The 21,734-nt window shown below is 37.8% G+C and overlaps 1 protein-coding gene across 1 annotated transcript; it reads left to right on the top strand.

Moving 5' to 3' along the window:
• Positions 1 to 9,601: 9,601 nt before the first annotated feature.
• On the top strand, positions 9,602 to 10,768 carry CABS1 (calcium binding protein, spermatid associated 1). The gene has a single exon (XM_027544673.1). It carries the CDS (start codon positions 9,602 to 9,604, stop codon positions 10,766 to 10,768), a length of 1,167 nt encoding a protein of 388 aa, XP_027400474.1.
• The last annotated feature ends 10,966 nt before the right edge of the window (positions 10,769 to 21,734 follow it).

Consider the following 21,734-nt stretch of genomic DNA (forward strand, 5'->3'; position numbering starts at 1 on the left):
GCCAAGACATGGAAGCAACCTAGATGTCCATCAGCAGATGAATGGATAAGAAAGCTGTGGTACATATACACAATGGAGTATTACTCAGCCATTAAAAATAATACATTTGAATCAGTTCTAATGAGGTGGATGAAACTGGAGCCTATTATACAGAGTGAAGTAAGCCAGAAGGAAAAACATAAATACAGTATACTAACGCATATATATGGAATTTAGAAAGATGGTAACAATAACCCAGTGTACGGGACAGCAAAAGAGACACTGATGTATAGAACAGTCTTATGGACTCTGTGGGAGAGGGAGAGGGTGGGAAGATTTGGGAGAATGGCAATGAAACATGTAAAATATCATGTAGGAAACGAGTTGCCAGTCCAGGTTCGATGCATGATGCTGGATGCTTGGGGCTGGTGCACTGGGACGGCCCAGAGGGATGGTATGGGGAGGGAGGAGGGAGGAGGGTTCGGGATGGGGAACACATGTATACCTGTGGCGGATTCATTTTGATATTTGGCAAAACTAATACAATTATGTAAAGTTTAAAAATAAAATAAAATTAGAGGAAAAAAATAAATAAATAAATAAAAGAAGATGACACCAGCATTATCTTCCCTGAAGACAAAAGAATGGACTATACCCTTGCTTCAAATCCAGAAATAACAGTAAATATGGTGAATGGGAGGAAGTTCCTAGATGGACACACTGATTCCTTGGTGATCACCTCTCCATTAGAAAATAAGAATCAATTCTACAGTAAAGTCATTCCATCTGCTACTTATAACACTGATTCCCAAGGTAAGGCAGAAAATATTTCATTAACCAATGTTAAAGAAAAAACTAATATGGCAGAGACGCCACACTCATGGGAAAGCATTATTCCTTCAGCTGATTTCAGTGTCATCGCTGATGGCAAACTTTCTTCTATCAATGAAGAGATCAAAATTTTAAACAGTGAGGCATCAATCTCTTCCTCACCTACAAATACAGGCCACACTATGAATGATACCACTACTCTCTCCATTGAAAATACTGATGACAGAGGTGATTCCATGTCTCCAGAGGAAAATATTAGGTCTAAAGAATTCCTAACTCTACAAATTCCAGAAAAGCCCATTTTCAGTTCTAATGCCTCAGCTAAAAATCTTGAAACCTTTGACCCAGTGATAAATAAGACTTTGGCTACTTCAACTGCATGGTCAAATATGTTTGAGACAATGGTGGAATACCCTAATTCTGCTAATGACGGTGGTGATACCATTACTAATGGAACTGATTTGAAGCTCTACTCCTTGACCTCCACTAAGCTTCCCATTTGTTCCACTGCTTTTGCAGACAATCCTACATATAATGCCTCTGATTCACTTCCCTCAGTAAACAGAGGAACTATCGACATTTCTAAAATTAAAACAGATGAAATATACTCTGAACCTCATAGAACAATCATAAAAGCCTTTTATCCTATAAAAGTCTCTCAAAATAGAGTCTATGAAGAAGGAAAAATAGCTAATTTTCCTGATCAAGAAGACCCAGCTACTAAATTTAGTGCAGGTCACATTACAAATGCAATTGTTCTCAGTCCACCTGGAGAGAAAATCCTTTCCTCAGTAACTGGGTCTAATTCTCTGCCCAAGAGTGACAACAACATGGAAGAGGAAGTCAATATCTCTGAAATGGGCAATTTTCCTCTAAGAGATGCAAATACACTGAAAGAGAATTCTTTCACTGTTAAATTTGACGTTACTTCTACTAACCCTCAAGCACACTCTGATGTAAAAGGAATCTCTTCAGTTGGCTCCACATTAACTCTTCCAGAAGCATCTAGGTCTAATGATCCAAGTTCTACTAAAGTCGCTATTGGAGAAGGGACCATTGTAAACTCTTCCAGTGGAACAGACAAGTTATCATCATGGAAACCAACTCCTCTTCCTTCTGATTTCACAATATTCAGTAGTTCTTCTAAGTATTACAAAGTTGCTCCAGTTGTCAAAATGAAAAAAGGCATCATAACAAAGGCTAATAATAATATTCCATCTGGAGAAAGCAATATCCCCTCTATTAAAGCCAATATTTCCCCCACTATTTCAACAAAAGGCACTAAAAACATTATTGATAACAATAAATTTGGAGAAAAGACTTTTATGGAGAAAGACACAGCCTTCATGGAAGAAGCTTCTTTTACAGAAAACATTTCAGAAGAGACACATGATACCTTTTTGGCAGATCAAAATATTCTAAATAGTAATGATATAGTAACTATTATACCTGTTGACAATGCTCTTGAATATGCTACAAATAACTACATCCTTGAACTACTGAAGGAAGGAAATGGTCCCCGTATAGGAAAGGGCACACATACCAATGACTTCAGTGTAACTGAGTCTTATGCACCCTCTGCCAGCGCAGCAATCTCTGAATATTTAACCCAAGGATATCCAATTGATATCAAAATGGACAGGAAACACCAAAACTTGGTCCCCAGAGAGGACATTCATAATTCTGACAATGATCCTACTGCTCTCAAAAGTTCTATTGTCCATTTTAACACAAAGTCTCCCGGGTCCATGATTTATTCTCCAAGTGACTCAAATTGGACCTCCTCACCTGAGTTTCCAGTTGAAACAGTTATAGAATATAGTTCTCCAACTGGAGATAACACCATTATCGCTCTCCCTAAAGGCAAAATAATGGAGTATCCATTTGTTCCAGGCCCAGAACTCATGACAAGAATGGAAAAGGACAGAATAATCACAACTGACTCTATAGATCCTGCTGTGATCAGCAAGCCTGTAGAATATAAAGACCAATTCAATAGGAAAGGTGTCTCATCTGTTTTGTATAATAATGTTGCCCTAGATGGTGCAAAACCCTCTATATCAGGCAGATTCGATGCAAATAGACTTAACTCAAAGTTGGAAGATATGCCCCATTCACAGAACAACATTATTCCCTTAGTTGAGTTCAATGTCACTCCTGATGATGATCTTCCCTTCATCAATAAAAATACTGAGGATGCAAACAAACCTTCAACCTTTTCCTCATCTCTGAATAAGGCATCCAGCACTGTGGCTGACTTCATTGTTCTTTCCACTGAAGATAGTTATGAAGGAGGTGATTCCACGTTACCTGGAGAAGACAAAGTTGAGTCTAGAGGACTCTCATCTCTATTAACATCTGCCGTGTTCACTCCTACTTCCTTAACTGAAAATCCTGAAATTTCTGGCCTAATGACAGATAACTCCTTGTCTGAATCTTTACTGTCTAGGTTGGAAATGTTAAAGAAACCAACTGAATATGGTGATGTCATTAATGAAAGTGATGTTCCGGAGGGGCAGGCCATAATCATGCAAGCAGACACTCATTCCCATCCATTGGCCTCAAATGTTCTAACTGAATCACCCACTTTTTCAGATATTCCCACTAATGGTGAAATTGTCTCATTTTTCTCTCTGGATAGAGATACTCCTGACAATTATAAGACTAAGACAGACACACTATATTCCACGTCTCAAAGAACTATGATGAAAGCCTTTTCCCCCAAAGAAGACTCTCAAAATATTGTCCATGAGAGAAGGAAAATAACTAATCTTTTTGATCAAGAAGATCCAGCTGCTAAATCTGAATTAAGTCACTTTAGAAATACAAAAGTTCTCATCCCAGCTGTGGGGGAAATCCTTCCATCTGGAATCAAGCCCAATCCTCTCTCCAAGAGCAATAAGAATAGGAAAGGTCTTTTCACTGTTAAATTTGATGCTACACCCTTCAGACCTCAAACACAGTCTAATTTTAAAAAGATATTTTTAGCCGATTCTACATTAACTCTCCCAGAAGCATCTAGGCCTGCCTCTCCTGATAAATTCACTGACACCGGAGGAGCCATCACAAACTCTCCACTTGAAATAAATGGCCTACAACATAGGTCAACTTTTCTTCCTCCTTATTCCATAACATTCCTAGAAACTTCCAAATATTCTGAACTTGTTCCTGTTACTACTGTGGGAGAATATACTAACAAAAAGACTGACTATAACATTCCATTTGATGAGACAGTTATTCCATCCAAAGAAGTTATCATTTTCCCTAATACCATTACCTCTGAAAAGGATATGGCAAGTACTTTTAAAGGGAATATATTTGAGCCCAAAGATTTTATAGAGAAAGAAACAACTGCTGAATATGAAATCATCTATTTTACAGAAGACAGTTCAGAAACGGTTGAGGACATTTTTTCTGCAGGAAAAATCACTCCAGCAAATGAGAACTATATAACTATCTGATGGTAGTGGTTCTGAATATGTCTCAGATAACTGTGCCTTTGAATTAGAGGACAGAGCAAGTAATTCTCTTATAAAAACAAGTTTAGCCATGTATGCCCCAAAGACATTGAGTCAGTGTGTCTAAAGCAACATCCTCGGAGTTCAAAGGTGGAGAAAATTATCAAGCTACAACTCCTAGACAGGAAAACAAGAACTTTGATCCCATTGTTCTCAAAGATTCTAATGCCAGTGTCAATACCAACAAACCTGTAACTCATTTCACAACTGATTCAAGTAAAACTTTTCCTTCTAGTTTTTCTGACAAATCATCTGTGCAAAAAAGCACCATAAATGGTATTGATGGCACTGTAATTCTCTCTGAAGGCTTTGACTTGGGAGATAAAATAAATGATTGCTCTCTTTTTCTAGACACAAAACCCATAACTGACAGCAGAACATTCACAACTGTTACTAACCCTGCTTTATAAAACAGTGATGATTAACATTACCTTATAAACATTAACATTTATAAGGTAGCTACACCCAGGAGAGGAGACACCACCACATCCAGGAAACCCGATTTTACTGAAGGTAGAACAGGTACGGCTGCAGTGCCTGACTCAAGGTTTAATAATTTTCCTTTAGCTCAGCATTCAGGTAAAGACATCTCCAAAGTGGATGAAGACACAGAAAGTACAATCAACACAGCTTTTAATTTCTTTTATCCTTTGAAAAAGCTGTCCACCAATATGCCAAATATCCCTACCTCTACTGCAACCAAAAATACCATTGGCCATTATAGCCTTCCATCATCAGATAGTGCCACGTCTCTAAGACTTTCATCTATGGGATTACCTGAAACTCTCACCCTAACTTCTAATGCTCCTACTAAAGAAACTTCAGCCCCCAGACTTACAAAAGATGCAAACTTGTATCACCCAACAGTGCCAGTATCAGAGATATTGAAGCCTGTGTCTACAGACTCCACTTACTTATGAAGGCATTGTCTCAGAAGGGCAGAGTATTAAAGGTCAAAGTATCCCAAAGGCTGTACACTTATTCTATGCTGTTCTTCAAGCTGATGCCACTGGTTCTTCAGACAATATGGTAGATGTCAACCCAAAGACATCTGCTGCTATCATCACTAATAACAAAATTTTTGATATTGATGCTTCTGGTGATCAAAATTCAGACCACAAGGAAATAGCCATCAAGATTTCTACTCTTGCCTAAAGAATACAGTAAACCAAATTCCTATTCCATGAGGGAGATAACTAAAGCTTCTGCAGTGAAAGATGTAGCTACTGAATTTGAAGAAAATCACCTTACAGGTGCAAATAAGAGGAAATAATCCAGCTATTTAGGTGGGAACAAACTTTCTAAAAGATGCATATCTGAGGCATTACCTTGTGAATAAAAATGTCATCACTGATAATAAACTAGTCAATAAGGATTATTATAGTGCCCCTGGAGCAGCTTACTCAAGCTTTCACATACCCAAGGATTCACTTCTAGAGGAATCTGTTCCTCAGGAAACCCATTTGATGGCTGAGAACTCATACTTACCCACAGAAGTAATTATCACTATTCCTAATGATGAAGAATCTTTATTTAACATGGATATATAATTTCCATGGTAAAAGGAAATTCTCAGTTGGAATTTAATGTAGCCAATCTCAAGGCAACAGATACTGAATTTCAAACTTAAGGAAGAAGAAATACTACACATGAATCTATTGTTGAGATAGAAAAAAATATTACCTAAATTTGAAGGAATTTCTACAGTACCACAATCTAACAAGGAGGCTAAAATACATACTTTAAGACTGACATTCTTCAGTCACAGATAGAAACAATTAACCCAATGTATATCCATGAAGCACCTACAAACAACAAAGCAGATATAAGGGTCTTGACTGCCCCTGCTGTACATACCATCTTCTCAGGAAACAGAGAAGTAGTGATGCCACAGGCCAACACATCCTTTAGTTACAATTTCCCTACTCAAGTACCTAACATTCCAATCACTGGAAGGAAAGAGAAAAAAGTGGACCCTGATACAATCAAATCTCAAAATGCAACTGCTCCTCTCAGTTCTTTCACTGTTTCTGAAGGTGGGAATTCTTTTGTTAATGAAGATTTTATGACCACAACATCTACATTCTGATTATAATCCTGTCAATTAAGGTTAAGAACTCTATTTTTGCCAATAAACTTGCAAAATCTAAACATACATAGACTCTTTCTAAATGGGAATTCTGCCTCAGTTGATTCTTTTAAAACTTCACATGACATTTCTTCTGATAAATAGAAAGATATTCTCGATACAAAGAAAGTCTCAATGGTAGACATCCCTATGCCATCAGCCTTTTCAAAGTCTATACCTGAGGATTCTTCTAGTCATGTATTCCTGAAAATCATAAAGGTGGCAAACGACCTTCCTGGAGACTTACTGCAAAATCTATCCCTTTGGTGAGCAGTTCCTACTTTTTCACTAAAAAGAAAAATAGGCTTAAAAAAATGCTATCTAAAAGGATGCATAATCACCAAGCCAAACACCATGAGCAAATGAAACATAAAAAAATGTTACCCAACCAAACTTGCTGCAGCTGCCAAAATAAGGAAGATATGTACCACAGGAGATATGTGAGTAGATATAAATTTGAAATTTTTCTGGGAAAAGACAAAATGTTCTCATTAGTGTGATATATGTTAAAACAATGGAAGAAACTACTATTCAGATAAAATGAAACTTACAGAATCTGATCCTCTGTTCTTATGTCAGATAATACGTTTGGTAGGAATGATCCATTGGTCAAATAAATTATTTGTAGCAGATGACTCCAGTTCCATTCTCAAGATTGCTAAAATTCCAACAGTCCCACCAGGATTTTCTCCATATGCTTCCTGTTTTTTGATGGATGACACACGCTCTCAATCTGAAGTGTCCTTTTTGAGATCAACAATATAAAATACACATATTATAATAAAATTAGTCTCCATAGAGAGAAATGCGTTTTTATGCTAAAATCAATGTGATTCCACCTCACGCTGGGGGAGTAGATGTGATGATCATGGAAGTGATCTCTGAAATGAAAGACTATTTGACTATTTTTATTCATGAAGCTGTTATCATTTTACCTGACATTTCTAACCAGGGAATAAATGCTTATAAGAATGAATATTTTGCTCCTTATTTTTTACTCTATTCAACATAACAAATACCAAATACTCTAAGATAACTTAGCAGTTATACAACCTAACACTTACATTTTTTCCCTTTTTGTACACATACACACACAAAATTCCCCCAAAAAACCACCAAGTCTTCTGTTTATAATATGCTTTATCTTGAATCAAGCTTCACAAATACCAAATTATGAGAAAGAAAAAAAAGTAGAGGTTAAAACCTCCCATTAAATTAGCCAACCCAGAGAATGGCTTTACCCTCATATTTCTTTTAATGGTGCTGGAACTGACTTTATTTCTATTTAGAAATTTTTTTTAATGTGTCTATAACTAACCTGAGACTTCCTTCTTTGTCCTTGATGCTGACAGCATTCCCTACATCAATAAAGACATTGGAGCTCTCAAGAGTAATGGTAGCATCTTGAAGCAAAAACATTTCTGGAAAGCTGCCCATATGTTTGAAGTGAAAATTATCCATCTTAAAACCTATCTGATATTTCCACAGAAAGTAGCGATATACTTGTCCCAGACCAATCAACTAAGAGACAACACTGTAAACTTTGAGGTTGAGTTCATGCGTGCTTAGTCCCTTAGTCATGCCCAACTCTGACCCCGTGGACTATAGCCTGCTAGGCATCTCTTTCCATGGGATTTCCCAGGCAAGAATACTGGAGTGGGTAGCCATTCCCTTCTCCAGGGGATCTTCCTGATTCAAACTTGCATCTCCTGCATTACAGGTAGATTCTTTACCATTGAGCCACCAGGGAAGCCCAAACTTTGAGGCTGAGTCCATACTTAATGAAGAATAAGCATTTGTCTTTGAGATGAAAACTACTGGTCTGGGTGATGCCACTACCTTTTTTCAGATTTAGTTCTGCCTGAGTCTGAAAGTTCCCTTTCTTTTAATAACATTAAGAAAAACTTAACACCAGAGTACAATCCCTTTTCACCTAATTAGCTAAAGCTTAAGGATGATAACAAAGTAATGATGACTAACATCATTTAAAAAAAAAAAAAAACAAACAAGATACTCCCTCTGAAATTGAAGATATAATTATTAAGGCTGAAGAGTTAGTCACACCCTGATCTTGTTTCTGGATGAATTTTGATGTATAACGTCAACTCTCTGCCAGAAAAGTCTTTGTGTGTTTGGGGTTGAAATAACACTGTCTACAGAAAACCATTCCTGAATAATTTGACCTACAAGATCTGACAATCTCACTATTATTCAAGTTAATTCAATAAAATCAACTACAATGAAGAAGAAAACTAGCAAGACCCTAACAGACCAATAACTTATTTTTATTATCCCTACTGAAAAAGTGAGGATTCCTGCTCTAAAGAGAAGAATTAACTAAAATCTCTACTACCTAATTAGCTTCTGCAGCTACATTCACTGCCAAAAATGTCATTAATTTTTTTAGACATTTAAATACTATGAATCTGAAGAGAAGATGCTTTATTTCCAAAAGACACTGTTACTTACTTGAGAAACAGGTAACCTGAAGCTGATGCTGATAATCCATGGCACCTGGAATTTCCCTCATTGACACTAAACCCATTAAGTACATGGCAGACTCTGCTATATCTGTTTCAAGTGACACGAGACACACGTTGGAAGGTGTAGCACTTATAAAGAGACATGGTAAATCTCAAGTGCCCCACAATTATACTATTTGGCTTTTAATGTTGATTTCATAAACAGAGAGGGCTCTATTATCTTTTCATTTAAGACTACTGACAAGTGTTCAGTCATGTCCAACTCTGCAATCCCATGGACTATAGCCTGCCAGGCTCCTCTGTCCATGGGATTTTTCCAAACTAGAATACTGGAGTGGGTTGCCATTTCCTTCTCCAGGAGATCTTCCCAACCCAAGTATCGAACCTAGGTCTCTTTTGTCTGCTGCACTGGCAGGCAGATTCTTTACCACTAGTTCCACCTGGGAAGTTCTTTCATTTAATGTCAGTACTCATAACTCAGTGCCCAGTCAGAGCACAGAAACAACCTCCAAGGAGAGCCAGGGCCAGTGGCCCTGTGGTTGATGCAACAATCACCATGATGACAAATGCTTCCATCACTATAATGAACACCACTCTCCTGCCTAGGGATGCCACTGCACCCAGGGGAAGACCTTTGAGTGTGCATGGTACCACTTTGTCCCATGGCTGAAGATGGTTTGCCAAAAATTTATTCTCATCCTCCAGCAGAAAGCACTAAGACAACAACTGAGGCAACCATCTTCTTTGGGGCTGACAACACTATTCCTAAATCAGAAACAACTATTACATCAGAAGGAGACCACGTTACTTCAGTAAATGACTATATGCTAGAAAATGATTTTTCAACAACTACAGGCAACAAGCTTATACCACCAAAGGAAAGACAAAAATCAGAAGATGATGTTGAATCCCACCTGGAGAAAGAATTTGCCACTCTGATGGACATTAAAAACCCAATGGCTAATGAGTCTATCACTGAAAACTTCTTGCCAGTGAAAACTGGTAATATCTCATCAACAGACACCATTTCCTTAATAGATTTTTCCACTGACATAGCAAAAGAAGATATTCTCTTGGATACCATTGACCCAGGGGATAAAGATGTGTCACTAACATCTGAAGTCTCTGGCACACCAAAGGAAAGCACAGCTGCCATTGCTGACACCCCGATCCTTCCAAATATAATGGGTAAATCTGATGTAAGCAATTATAGTTCCTCAGTTAAGTTCAAAGTCCCTGCTGATGGGAATGCCCATATTACTGACTCCTCTGTCCCTGAGGCTGAAATCACTCCAACTACTGAAAGAAACCTCACCACTATTCCAGACATAACTGCCCTTACAGAAGAGAAAATAACAGAAATTGACTTAATTCTTCCAGAAAATGACCCCAATGTTGTGCCTAAACTAACTGATTCTGATGAGGAAAAGTTCATCACTGTGTTTGAGCTCACTACCACTGCTGAAAGAGACAAAGATAACCCAGAAGATGCTCTGCTAACTGATGAAGAGTCTACAGATGAAGTCAGTGTTTGGATGGAAAGGGATATGGCAAATGAAGAAGAGAGTCATTCTGTTCTGCTTACTGCCGTAGAATCCAGATATGACTTCGTCATCCCTGCATCAGTAACTATGAACCTCACAGAAGATTTGCTTACAGAAGAAGATTTGCCTGAAAATAATAGAATGGAATCTGTAACTAAGAATACTGACGAATTGTCAGGAACTACTCCTGATCTAGATGCATTCAACCATAAAGAAGACAATTTCACAACTGAAACTGGTGTCTTTAAACTACTGAAAGAAGAACCAGATGAGTTTCTGATTTGAAAGCAACAACAGAAATGCCACAAAGTATTGTGCAGTAGCCTAGGCAGCTAGTTTTAACATCTAAGAAGTTTGTCCAGCAAGCAATAAATCTTAATAAACGAAAGAATGTGAGCATTTAAGGCAAGTACAAAATTTAGAAAATGCATGGGTTTAAAAATAGTGGTCATGCAGCAGAATATATTTTGGGAAACTTTAAAAAGTCAGTAATACAAGAGTTCCCCTACTATCACAAAGTTTAATTGAGTTATCCAATAATTACTTATTTTAATATAAGATCTTTAATCCCAGCCTTCAGGGATATTAAGAGAGAGCAATAAAGCAAGCTCACTCCCCACTGCGTCTAATCATATACATCATTTTAGTTAATCCTCAGTAGCATATTTTAATGTGAGTTAGAGACAAAGAGAATCAAATTAACAACATATCTCAAAAACAATTGTAGTATTAAAAGACCTTAAATGCTTTATAATATCATTTTGCCTTAGTCTGCATCCAGCATGAGCCAGGAACCCTGTAATATTTCTTACATGTGGATGCTAAACAATTACTAAATAGCCTTATTTTTTCTATGAGTGTGGGTTTCAAATATATTTTTCAGTAGAGAATCATTGGTTGCATACTAAAAAGATATCTGTTTACAGATATGCAACCAATGATTTTAGTTTTAGTATGCAACCAATGATTCTCTACTGAAAAATATATTTGAAACCCACACTCATAGAAAAAATAAGGCTATTTAGTAATTGTTTAGCATCCACATGTAAGAAATATTACAGGGTTCCTGGCTCATGCTGGATGCAGACTAAGGCAAAATGATATTTCACAAATGTATACATCTGTCAAAAACAATATTGTATGTAAACATATGAATTAATTTAATTTTTTTCCTTAAAATCTCTTTCCTGAATTTTTGTTAATTTTTTTCAGGTCTTAAGCATTGATACTGCACTCTTCTTATGCTTTGGGTTAGCAATTCAAGGCCATACATCTTCATTCTTTTTTGAAACCAACTGTTAAAATGGGCCTGTTTTCACTTTGCTGAATTCTCTTCAATAAATCTTCTTGACAGCAACTGATTTACTGTAAGTGTGATTGATATTCTAGACCAGATTTCTCAAATTAGAGATATGAGTGAAAAAAATGAAAATTCATTGTTTAAAGAATAACTTAGCTCTGGGTATCAAGTAGAATTATCCTATAAGGACTCATAATTTTATTATTTTTTATAAAGAAAAACAAAGCCAAAGCGCTAGTTCAAAGTTAAAGGTACCTATATGGGAGGTGGGTGAAGAGGGATGGGAATTTACACCACTAGATAGACTATAGACTTTGTTGTTTAGTTGCTAAGTCATATCTCTTTTGTGACCCCATGGTCTGTAGCCTATCAGGCTCCTCTGTCCATGGGGCTTTCCAGGCAAGAATACTAGAGTGGGTTGCCAGTTCCTTCTCCAGGGAATCTTCCGGACCTAGGGATTAAACCCATGTGTCCTGCATTGACAGGAGGATTCTTTACTGCTGAGTCACCAAGGAAGCCCAGACTATAGACTAGAATAATGTTGAGTTACTGCCTAACTACAGATTGTGTTGGATATATAAACAAATATAATAGACTACAGCTTCGATTTCACACAAATTCAGGTCCAGGGAAGTTGTGTCTGAAAAAGTGAGATTTAAACTAAAGATTGAAAAAATGTAGAGAACTGGGGATATAACCTGTCCAAAGCCCTGAGGCAAGAAATGCCTCAAATTATTCAAGAAAATGAACTGAGCATGTGGTTGGAAAAATGACACAAGTTGAAATGGAAAAGTAGGTAGGAGAAAAATTATGTGGTATTTGTTGAACATTCGGAATTTTGTCCAGAATATATTTGAGAGCCATTAAATGTTTTAATCACTTATCCTCATATCAATCTTAGTACTGAACTAGGAAGCAATCTGAAAAGCATCATTATTTTAAAACTCCAACTACAGTTTCTTCTAGGAACTTTGCTTAGGAAGGAGGATCTTTCCTGCTTCTTCCTAGTTGGTTGCTAGCAATTATTTACATTCTTTGGCTTATAGACAGTCACTATAATCTCTGCCTCCTTCATCACACAATGTTCTCTTTGTGTGTCTCTGTATCTGGATTTCCCCTTCTTATATGGACATAGGTCATTGTATTAGGCCCCTCAATCCTGCGTGACCTCATCGTGGTTACATCTGCAAAGATCTCAAGTCTGAATAAGGTCACATTCACAGGTTCTGGGAATTAGAACTCCATCATACTTGAGAGTGGGAGGAAAGACACAATTAAATACATAACACCTGTTGATATAATGTTTATCTTCTCTACCAGTTTATATGATGGATAATTAAGATGATTACATAATACATTATCAATACCAGAACACTTTTGAGACTGAAAGAAAGTATTATTAATAATGACTCCAAAACCAGGGGCATAAACTAGAGTTTCCTAAGTAAACACAGCTAGTCACCCCACCCTAAGGGAAGAGATCATATCCGCCTTGTCCATCGCTCAATTCTAAGAGTTTTGAATGCAGTAGAACCTCAATAAACATCTGTTAAATTAATGAATTAAATTAAATAGTGAATGATGATGTATTAGGTGATGAATGCTCTCAGAGGAAGAATGGTATAAACTGGATACTTATGGATGAATATGAGTTTACTGGTACTGAAAGGGTATCTCTGAGGGAAAGGCAAGAACAAAGATCCAGAAGCATAAAAATACTCAGTGTGCTCAATACCATTGAAGAAAAGTTAAAGCACAGTGGATCTGAGAGAGAATGGAACAGATGTATCAAATGACTGATATAGCCTTTTGAAGGGAAAAATAAACTGTCAGATCATTAATATGTCAGAGTTCCCCAAAGAAACAGAACCAATGATGATAGATGATAGAGAGAGAGAGATTTTAAGAAATTGGATTATTATAATTGTAGAGACTGACAAGTTTGAAATCTACGGCATAGGTTGATAGTCTGAAAATTAAGAATTGGTATTGCCGTTTTGAATCCAAAACCTACAGGGCAAGTCCCCAGGCTAGAAACTCAGACAGTTTTTATGTTTCAGTTTTAAGGTAAAATTTCTTATTTTTTAAGAAATTTAAGTCTTAGCTTTCAATTGATTAGATGAGGCTAATTCACATTATGAAAATATGTTTTATCTAAAGTTAACTTACTGTTAATCACATCTACAAAATACCTTCACAATAACATCTAGACTAGTGTTTGATTAAACAACAAGGTGCCACAATCTAACCAAATTAACACATAACATTCAGATCAGATCAGATCAGATCAGTCGCTCAGTCGTGTCTGACTCTTTGCGACCCCATGAATCGAAGCACGCCAGGCCTCCCTGTCCATCACCAACTCCCAGAGTTCACTGAGACTCACGTCCATCGAGTCAGTGATGCCATCCAGCCATCTCTTCCTCTGTTATCCCCTTCTCCTCCTGCCCCCAATCCCTCCCAGCATCAGAGTCTTTTCCAATGAGTCAACTCTTCACATGAGGTGGCCAAAGTACTGGAGTTTCAGCTTTAGCATCATTCCTTCCAAAGAAATCCCAGGGCTGATCTCCTTCATTAAGCATCACATTATGTGTATAGCTAGTTAGGGTTAAAATTTCATATAACTAACAGCTTATATTTCCTGAGTTAGTTTCACCAAGATTAATAGGGCTTTTCACAGGAGCTAAAATTTTTTTTTCGTGGTAAAATGCACTAATAATGTTGGGGCATATTTTCTGATGTCTTCAAATGATAGTAGGTATATAAAGTGCTCATGTGTGCATGCATGCTCAGTTGCTCAGTCATGTCCAATTCTTTGCCACCCTATAAACTATAGCCTGCCAGGTCTGTCTGTGGGATTTTCCAGGAAAAAATACTGGAGTAGGTTGCCATTTCCTCCTCTGCTGCTGCTGCTGCTAAGTCGCTTCAGTCGTGTCCGACTCTGTGCAACCCCATAGACGGCAGCCCACCAGGCTCCCCCACCCCTGGGATTCTCCAGGCAAGAACACTGGAGTAGGTTGCCATTTCCTTCTCCAATGCATGAAAGTGAAAGTGAAGTTGCTCAGTCGTGTCCGACTCTTAGCGACCCCATGGACTGTAGCCCACCAGGCTCCTCCATCCATGGGATTTTCCAGGCAAGAGTACTGAAGTGGGGTGCCATTGCCTTCTCCGATTTCCTCCTCTAGGGGATCCTAACCCAGGGATTGCACCCACAACTCCTGCATCTCCTGCATTGGCAGGTGGATTCCTTACCACTGAGCTATCTGGGAAGCCCCCAAAGTATGAAGTGTTCATGGAGGTATATTTTTCACAGAGCCCCAGTAAATTTCACTAGTAACTAATGCTCTGTGTAATATTTTTAGAAATGCTGATGTGAAAACGAGAGGTGTCTAAAGTTCTAAGAAAGGGATTAATATGTTAATTGTGTTTTAGAAAGACTATTTTGATGAAACAGTAAAAGTTTGACTTGGGAATGATAGAGGAAGCAAGTGGCAGAGAGACAAACTATAGCAGAAACCAATAAGAATATATATTCCAATACTCAGTACATTCCAATATTTATCAGTGTATTCCATTTTCCCTACTAAATTAGTAATAAGCAGAAACTTAACTACATAGCCTATGTGACATGAAAATTTTATGTAAAAATCTGAACATTCCAGTATCAGCCCCAGGCATTTGTTGTTGTGGCCAAGTTGGCTGCTTCTCTATAATGAGAACAAATCTTGTGAGTTGGAATCCTCATATTTTCTCTCATTCTATAGAGTTTTAGATTAGATATAACTTACAACAAAGTCAGAAAAGAAAAGGGAATTCATATATATTAATGTGGTGTGGTGGTGGTGGTTTAGTTGCTAAGTCATGTCTGACTGTTGCAACCCTATTGACTGTAACTCACCAGGATCCTCTGTCCAACAGATTTTTCCAAGCAGTAATGCTGGAGTGGGTTGCCCTTTCCTTCTCCAGAAGATCTTCCTGACCCATCAATTGAACCCCGGTATTCTGCATTGCATGCGGGTTCTTTACCAACTGAGTCACCAGGAAAGCTACTAACGTGGTAAAAGCATTATTTATCACCTAAATTTATTCCAGGAAATCAATTAGTTGATAGTCACAAAAATGCCTGAGACAGAGTCTAACTCAATTTGTTCACTGTAAGAATTAATCAAAAATTTTCTTAACAGGAATTAGACATACTTAAAGGTGGCACTAGAAATGAACCTGCCTGCCAATGCAGGAGATGCAGGAAACTCAGGTCGGATCCCTGGATGGGGAAGATCCCCTGGAGAAGGAAATGGGAACCCACTCCAGTATCCCATGGACAGAAGAGCCTGGCAGGCTACAGTTCATAGGGTCACAAAGAGTTGGAAAGGACTGAAGTGACTTAGCACGCACACAAAAATATTTTGGTGCAAAGGAAAGACAAAAGTGAAGCGAAATGTCTATTTAGTTCTTTGGCCCATTTTTTGATTGGTTCGTTTATTTTTCTGCAGTTGAGCTGCAGGAGTTGCTTGTATATTTTTGAGATTAGTTGTTTGTCAGTTGCTTCATTTGCTATTATTTTCTCCCATTCTGAAGGCTGTCTTTTCACCTTGCTTATAGTTTCTTTTGTTGTGCAACCCTGTATGGGAGACAGCAAAAGAGACATAGATGTATAGAACAGTCTTTTGGACTCTGTGGGAGAGGGAGGAGGGGATGATTTGGGAGAATGGCATTGAAACATGTATAATATCATATAAGAAACAAATCGCCAGTCCAGGTTCGATGTAGGATACAGGAAGGTTGGGACTGGTGCACTGGGATGACCCAGAGAGATGGTATGGGGAGGCAGGTGGGAGGGGGGTTCAGGATTGGGAACACGTGTACACCCGTGGTGGATTCATGTTGATGTTTGGAAAAACCAATACAATATTGTAAAGTAATTAGCCTCTAATTAAAATAAATTAATTTTTTAAAAAAAGTGAAGTGAAGTCACTCAGTCTTGTCCAGCTCTTTCTAACCCCATGGACTGTAGCCTGCCAGGTTCCTCTGCCCACAGGATTTTCCAGGCAAGGATACTGGAGTGGGTTTCCATTTCCTTCTCCAGGGGATCTTCCCAACCCAGGGATCAAACCCAGGTCTCCTGTATTGCAGGCAGATTCTTGACCATCTGAGCCATCGGGGAAACCCATAGAGATAAATAGATCTGGGTTAAAATACTAGGATGTGAATCTGTGAGCTAGTTCTTTTGTAAAGTTTCAGTCTCTCCATGTACAAAGTTACTTTCTATGTAAAAGCACAGAGATCTAAGACTACACCTTGATCTTGCTTTTAGATTGTTCTCATTGCAATAAGTTATCCTAAAAAATTTAAGACACAACAACAATGAAAACAATATCTGAGGAGATATTGTGTCCAGTGACCTCAAATTCACCTTGAGCTCTAAAAGTCTGGAAGTCCTCATCTGATCTTCAGTCATCACTGGGGGAATTAATGCCAGGACATGCTGTGCTGAGTCGTTCAGTCATGTCCGACTCTTTCTGACCCCATGTACTGTAGCCCGCCAGATTCCTCTGTCTGTGGGGATTCTCCAGGCAAGAATACTGGAGTGGGTTGTCATGCCCTCCTCAACACCAAGATACACCATTGTTAACAGCTAACTTGAAAGAAAAGCATCACAAATTCAATTATGCACCAATAAACTTCCCACCTGTAAGCATATGATGTTTTTCCATCTTTCTGGTGATGAATGACACTTTAATGGAAAGTAAAACCTACTAACATCAAAGCAAATGTCAAACTACTGCAATGCTCATGTTCTCAACAGCTCAATAATTGGCACATTTCTTCTAAGCAAGACAACTACTGTCATGCATAACATAACTTCTGCTAAAATTTGAAGAATTATTAGTCTAGTGGTAAAAAGCATAGTAAGTGGTATTAAATGCCTCACTACTCATCCTTTTCTCATTTTTATGTACAAAAGAAAGCAAGACATGAATGTAACGTTTGCAGCTGCCCTCCAGCTACTTAATGTTTCAGTTGAGCTAACTTCATTATCTCTGAAAACTATCTTTCAGTTCAGTTCAGTTCAGTCGCTCAGTCATGTCCGACTCTTTGTGACCCCATGGACCGCAGCATGCCGGGCCTCCCTGTCCATCACCAGCTCCCACAGTTCACCCAAACTCATGTCCATTGAGTTGGTGATGCCATCCAACCATCTCATCCTCTATCACCCCCTTCTCCTCCTGTCCTCAATCTTTCCCAGCATCAGGGTCTTTTCAAATGACTCAGCACTTCACATCAGGTGGCCAAAGTATTGGAGTTTCAGTTACTTTATCTTAAAAAGTTGAAGATGAACACAAAAAAAGCTATCATCTTCTAATACTTTCTGCCACCTCAGATTCCACAACATTAGCACATAGTAGCAAGGCAAATACTGTAAATAGCAATCATTACTTATGAAAATGTGCATTATACCTAGAGTTTGCAGTCAAGTTTCAATAACTATTGCTTGTTGGTAAAAAGTCAAGTTGTTTAACAAACCATCCACAATAAAGGAAAGAAATCGACTTACGATAGTATTTTTAAATTATAAAGAATAAGCCTTCATTTTTCTGATGCATAGATAATTAACCATGATGTTTTCTCAGGAAAAATGAAAAGGACAGATGTCAACTTTTAAATATTATAACACTCTTTTTTTTGTTGCTTCGGGAAATAATTTGGATTAGCCCAGAAGCAAATGCAAACATAATAATTATAAGAATATTTTACTTAGCAATAGGAACAAAATAGAAAGGATTCTGTTTTTCTTTAAGGAAAAAGAATCCTTTATAAGGTATGAATCACCTATACTCTTTCTCTGAGCTTCCAGACCTCAGAAGCCAAGGCAAGGCTAACATTACTGAATGACCAGAGAGAATCCTTTATTATTATACGATTTTTTAAAATTCAAAAACTTAAAACAATTTTAAACTCAGCAGTGGCCACAGAACTGGAAAAGGTCAGTTTTCATTCCAATCCCAAAGAAAGGCAATGCCAAAGAATGCTCAAACTACCACACAATCGCACTCATCTCACACGCTAGTAAAGTAATGCTCAAAATTCTCCAAGCCAGGCTTAAGCAATATGTGAACCATGAACTTCCAGATGTTCAAGCTGGTTTTAGAAAAGGCAAAGGAACCAGAGATCAAATTGCCAACATCTGCTGGATCATGGAAAAAGCAAGAGAGTTCCAGAAAAACATCTATTTCTGCTTTATTGACTATGCCAAAGCCTTTGACTGTGTGGATCACAATAAACTGTGGAAAATTCTGAAAGAGATGGGAATACCAGGCCACCTGACCTGCCTCTTGAGAAACCTATATGCAGGTCAGGAAGCAACAGTTACAACTGGACATGGAACAACAGACTGGTTCCAAATAGGAACAGGAGTACGTCAAGGCTCTATATTGTCACCCTGCTTATTTAACTTATATGCAGAGTACATCATGAGAAATGCTGAGGTGGAAGAAGCACAAGCTGGAATCAATGCAGATGACACCACCCTTATGGCAGAAAGTGAAGAGGAACTCAAAAGCCTCTTGATGAAAGTGAAAGAGGAGACTGAAAAAGTTGGCTTAAAGCTCAACATTCAGAAAATGAAGATCATGGCATCTGGTCCCATCACTTCATGGGAAATAGATGGGGAAACAGTGGAACAGTGTCAGACGTTATTTTTTTGGGCTCCAAAATCACTGCAGATGGTGACTGCAGCCATGAAATTAAAAGATGCTTACTTCTTGGAAGAAAAGTTATGACCAACCAACCTAAATAGCATATTCAAAAGCAGAGACATTACTTTGCCAACAAAGGTCTGTCTAGTCAAGGCTATGGTTTTCCAGTGGTCATGTATGGATGTGAAATTTGGACTGTGAAGAAAGCTGAGCACCGAAGAATTGATGCTTTTGAACTGTGGTGTTGAAGAAGACTCTTAAAAGTCCCTTGGACTGCAAGGAGATCCAAACAGCCCATTCTAAATGAGATCAGCCCTGGGTGTTCTTTGGAAGGAATGATGCTAAAGCTGAAACTCCAGTACTTTGGCCACCTCACGCGAAGAGTTGACTCATTGGAAAGGACTCTGATGCTGGGAGTGATTGGGGGCAGGAGGAAAAGGGGATGACAGAGGATGAGATGGCTGGATGGCATCACTGACTCGATGGACGTTGAGTTTGAGTGAACTCCAGGAGATGGTGATGGACAGGGAGGCCTGGCGTGCTGCAATTCATGGGTCACAAAGAATCGGACACAACTAAGCGACTGAATTGAACTGAACTGATGACAAGATTAATATAAATATTTCATATTTCTAATGATACACATTTTTAAGTTGTAAGTAAATATTTAAACTTTTCTGTCTAGTGTCTTAAATATGGAAAGGTCAAAATCAGAGCCAAAAGACCATTTTAATGGCAATTTCTTAATTTCTTTTGTGTGTTTAAATTATAAAATCAACAAAACACAGTAAGTTTTTAATAACAGAAAATCTGCATATAAATTAAAGCATCATACCACCTTTATTTAATTCTTTCTTACATTTTCCAATTCTTATCTACTTGGATAATTTACTCAAAGTATGTGATTTAAACTTTTCACTTATCATGATAACTTAAGCATTTTTCAAATTTATATAGTCATCAATATCAGTATTCATATTTTTAAATTATAAGTAACACTGAAATGAACATTTAAACTTTTTTTCTATTGGCTAATTTATCAATAAAAATCCTCAAGACTGAGATTCTTTAAGTTAAAAGTATAGACATTTTCATGTTTCTTTTGTATATTGCCATCCTGCTTTCAAAAAGTTTGTCTCAAGTAATAGAATCAACAGCTGCATGCAAGGATGTCAACCTTACCTCAACCTTGACCATATTTTGGTTTAACCTTTTAAAATAACTCCCTAGTAACTGTAAAATAGTAGGTCAAATAGAAAGTTCTATTTGTTTTCTTGACAACAAAACAAGACTTCTGTCCACATTTTTATCTACTACTCACATTGTTATTGAAATTCATTATTCTTAACCTTTGCATGTATCTGTTGGATTTGATATTTTTCTTACAAATTTGACAAAAGTTTTTTGTCAAAAAAACTTTACAAAAGTTTACAAAAGTTCTTTTTATGCCATAGATACAATATATGCCATGGATGTACCATAATATGCATAAATGTTTTTTCTTTGGTTAAAATTTAGCAAAAACAAATCAGTATTTGTTTTGTTTTCCTTCCACCAATGAAGCATCTCTTGCTACCTACTTCTAGAAGACCCTAGCAAAGTAATGTCTCTGCTTTTGAATATGCTATCTAGGTTGGTCATAACTTTTCTTCCAAGGAGTAAGCATCTTTTAATTTCATGGCTGCAGTCACCATCTGCAGTGATTTTGGAGCCCAAAAAAATAAAGTCTGACACTGTTTCCACTGTTTCCCCATCTATTTCCCATGTAGTGATGGGACCGGATGCCATGATCTTCATTTTCTGAATGTTGAGCTTTAAGCCAACTTTTTCAGTCTCCTCTTTCACTTTCATCAAGAGGCTTTTGAGTTCCTCTTCACTTTCTGCCATAAGGGTGGTGTCATCTGCATATCTGAGGTTACTGATATTTCTCCCGGCAATCTTGATTCCAGCTTGTGCTTCCTCCAGCCCAGCGTTTCTCATGATATACTCTGCATATAAGTTAAATAAGCTCTCTGCCATTTCTTGTCTAATGTAATCTGGTAAGTGTTTAATTAAGAGAATCTTTAAACTGTGTGGGCAGAAGAGAAACCCCGAGGGAAAGTGAGGAACTCTATCCACCTGTCCCTGTTATGCCACAGCAACTCTAACTTGCCTATTTCTGTGTGCTTAGATCTGCCATTTCTAATTCTCACAATCTCCGCTCCAGGTGAGAATGGAGGTGGGCTGCCCAATAGGGCATATTACCTGAAAATAC

Source organism: Bos indicus x Bos taurus, chromosome 6, assembly GCF_003369695.1.
Source record: "Bos indicus x Bos taurus breed Angus x Brahman F1 hybrid chromosome 6, Bos_hybrid_MaternalHap_v2.0, whole genome shotgun sequence".
NCBI classification, from domain to species: Eukaryota; Metazoa; Chordata; class Mammalia; order Artiodactyla; family Bovidae; genus Bos; species Bos indicus x Bos taurus.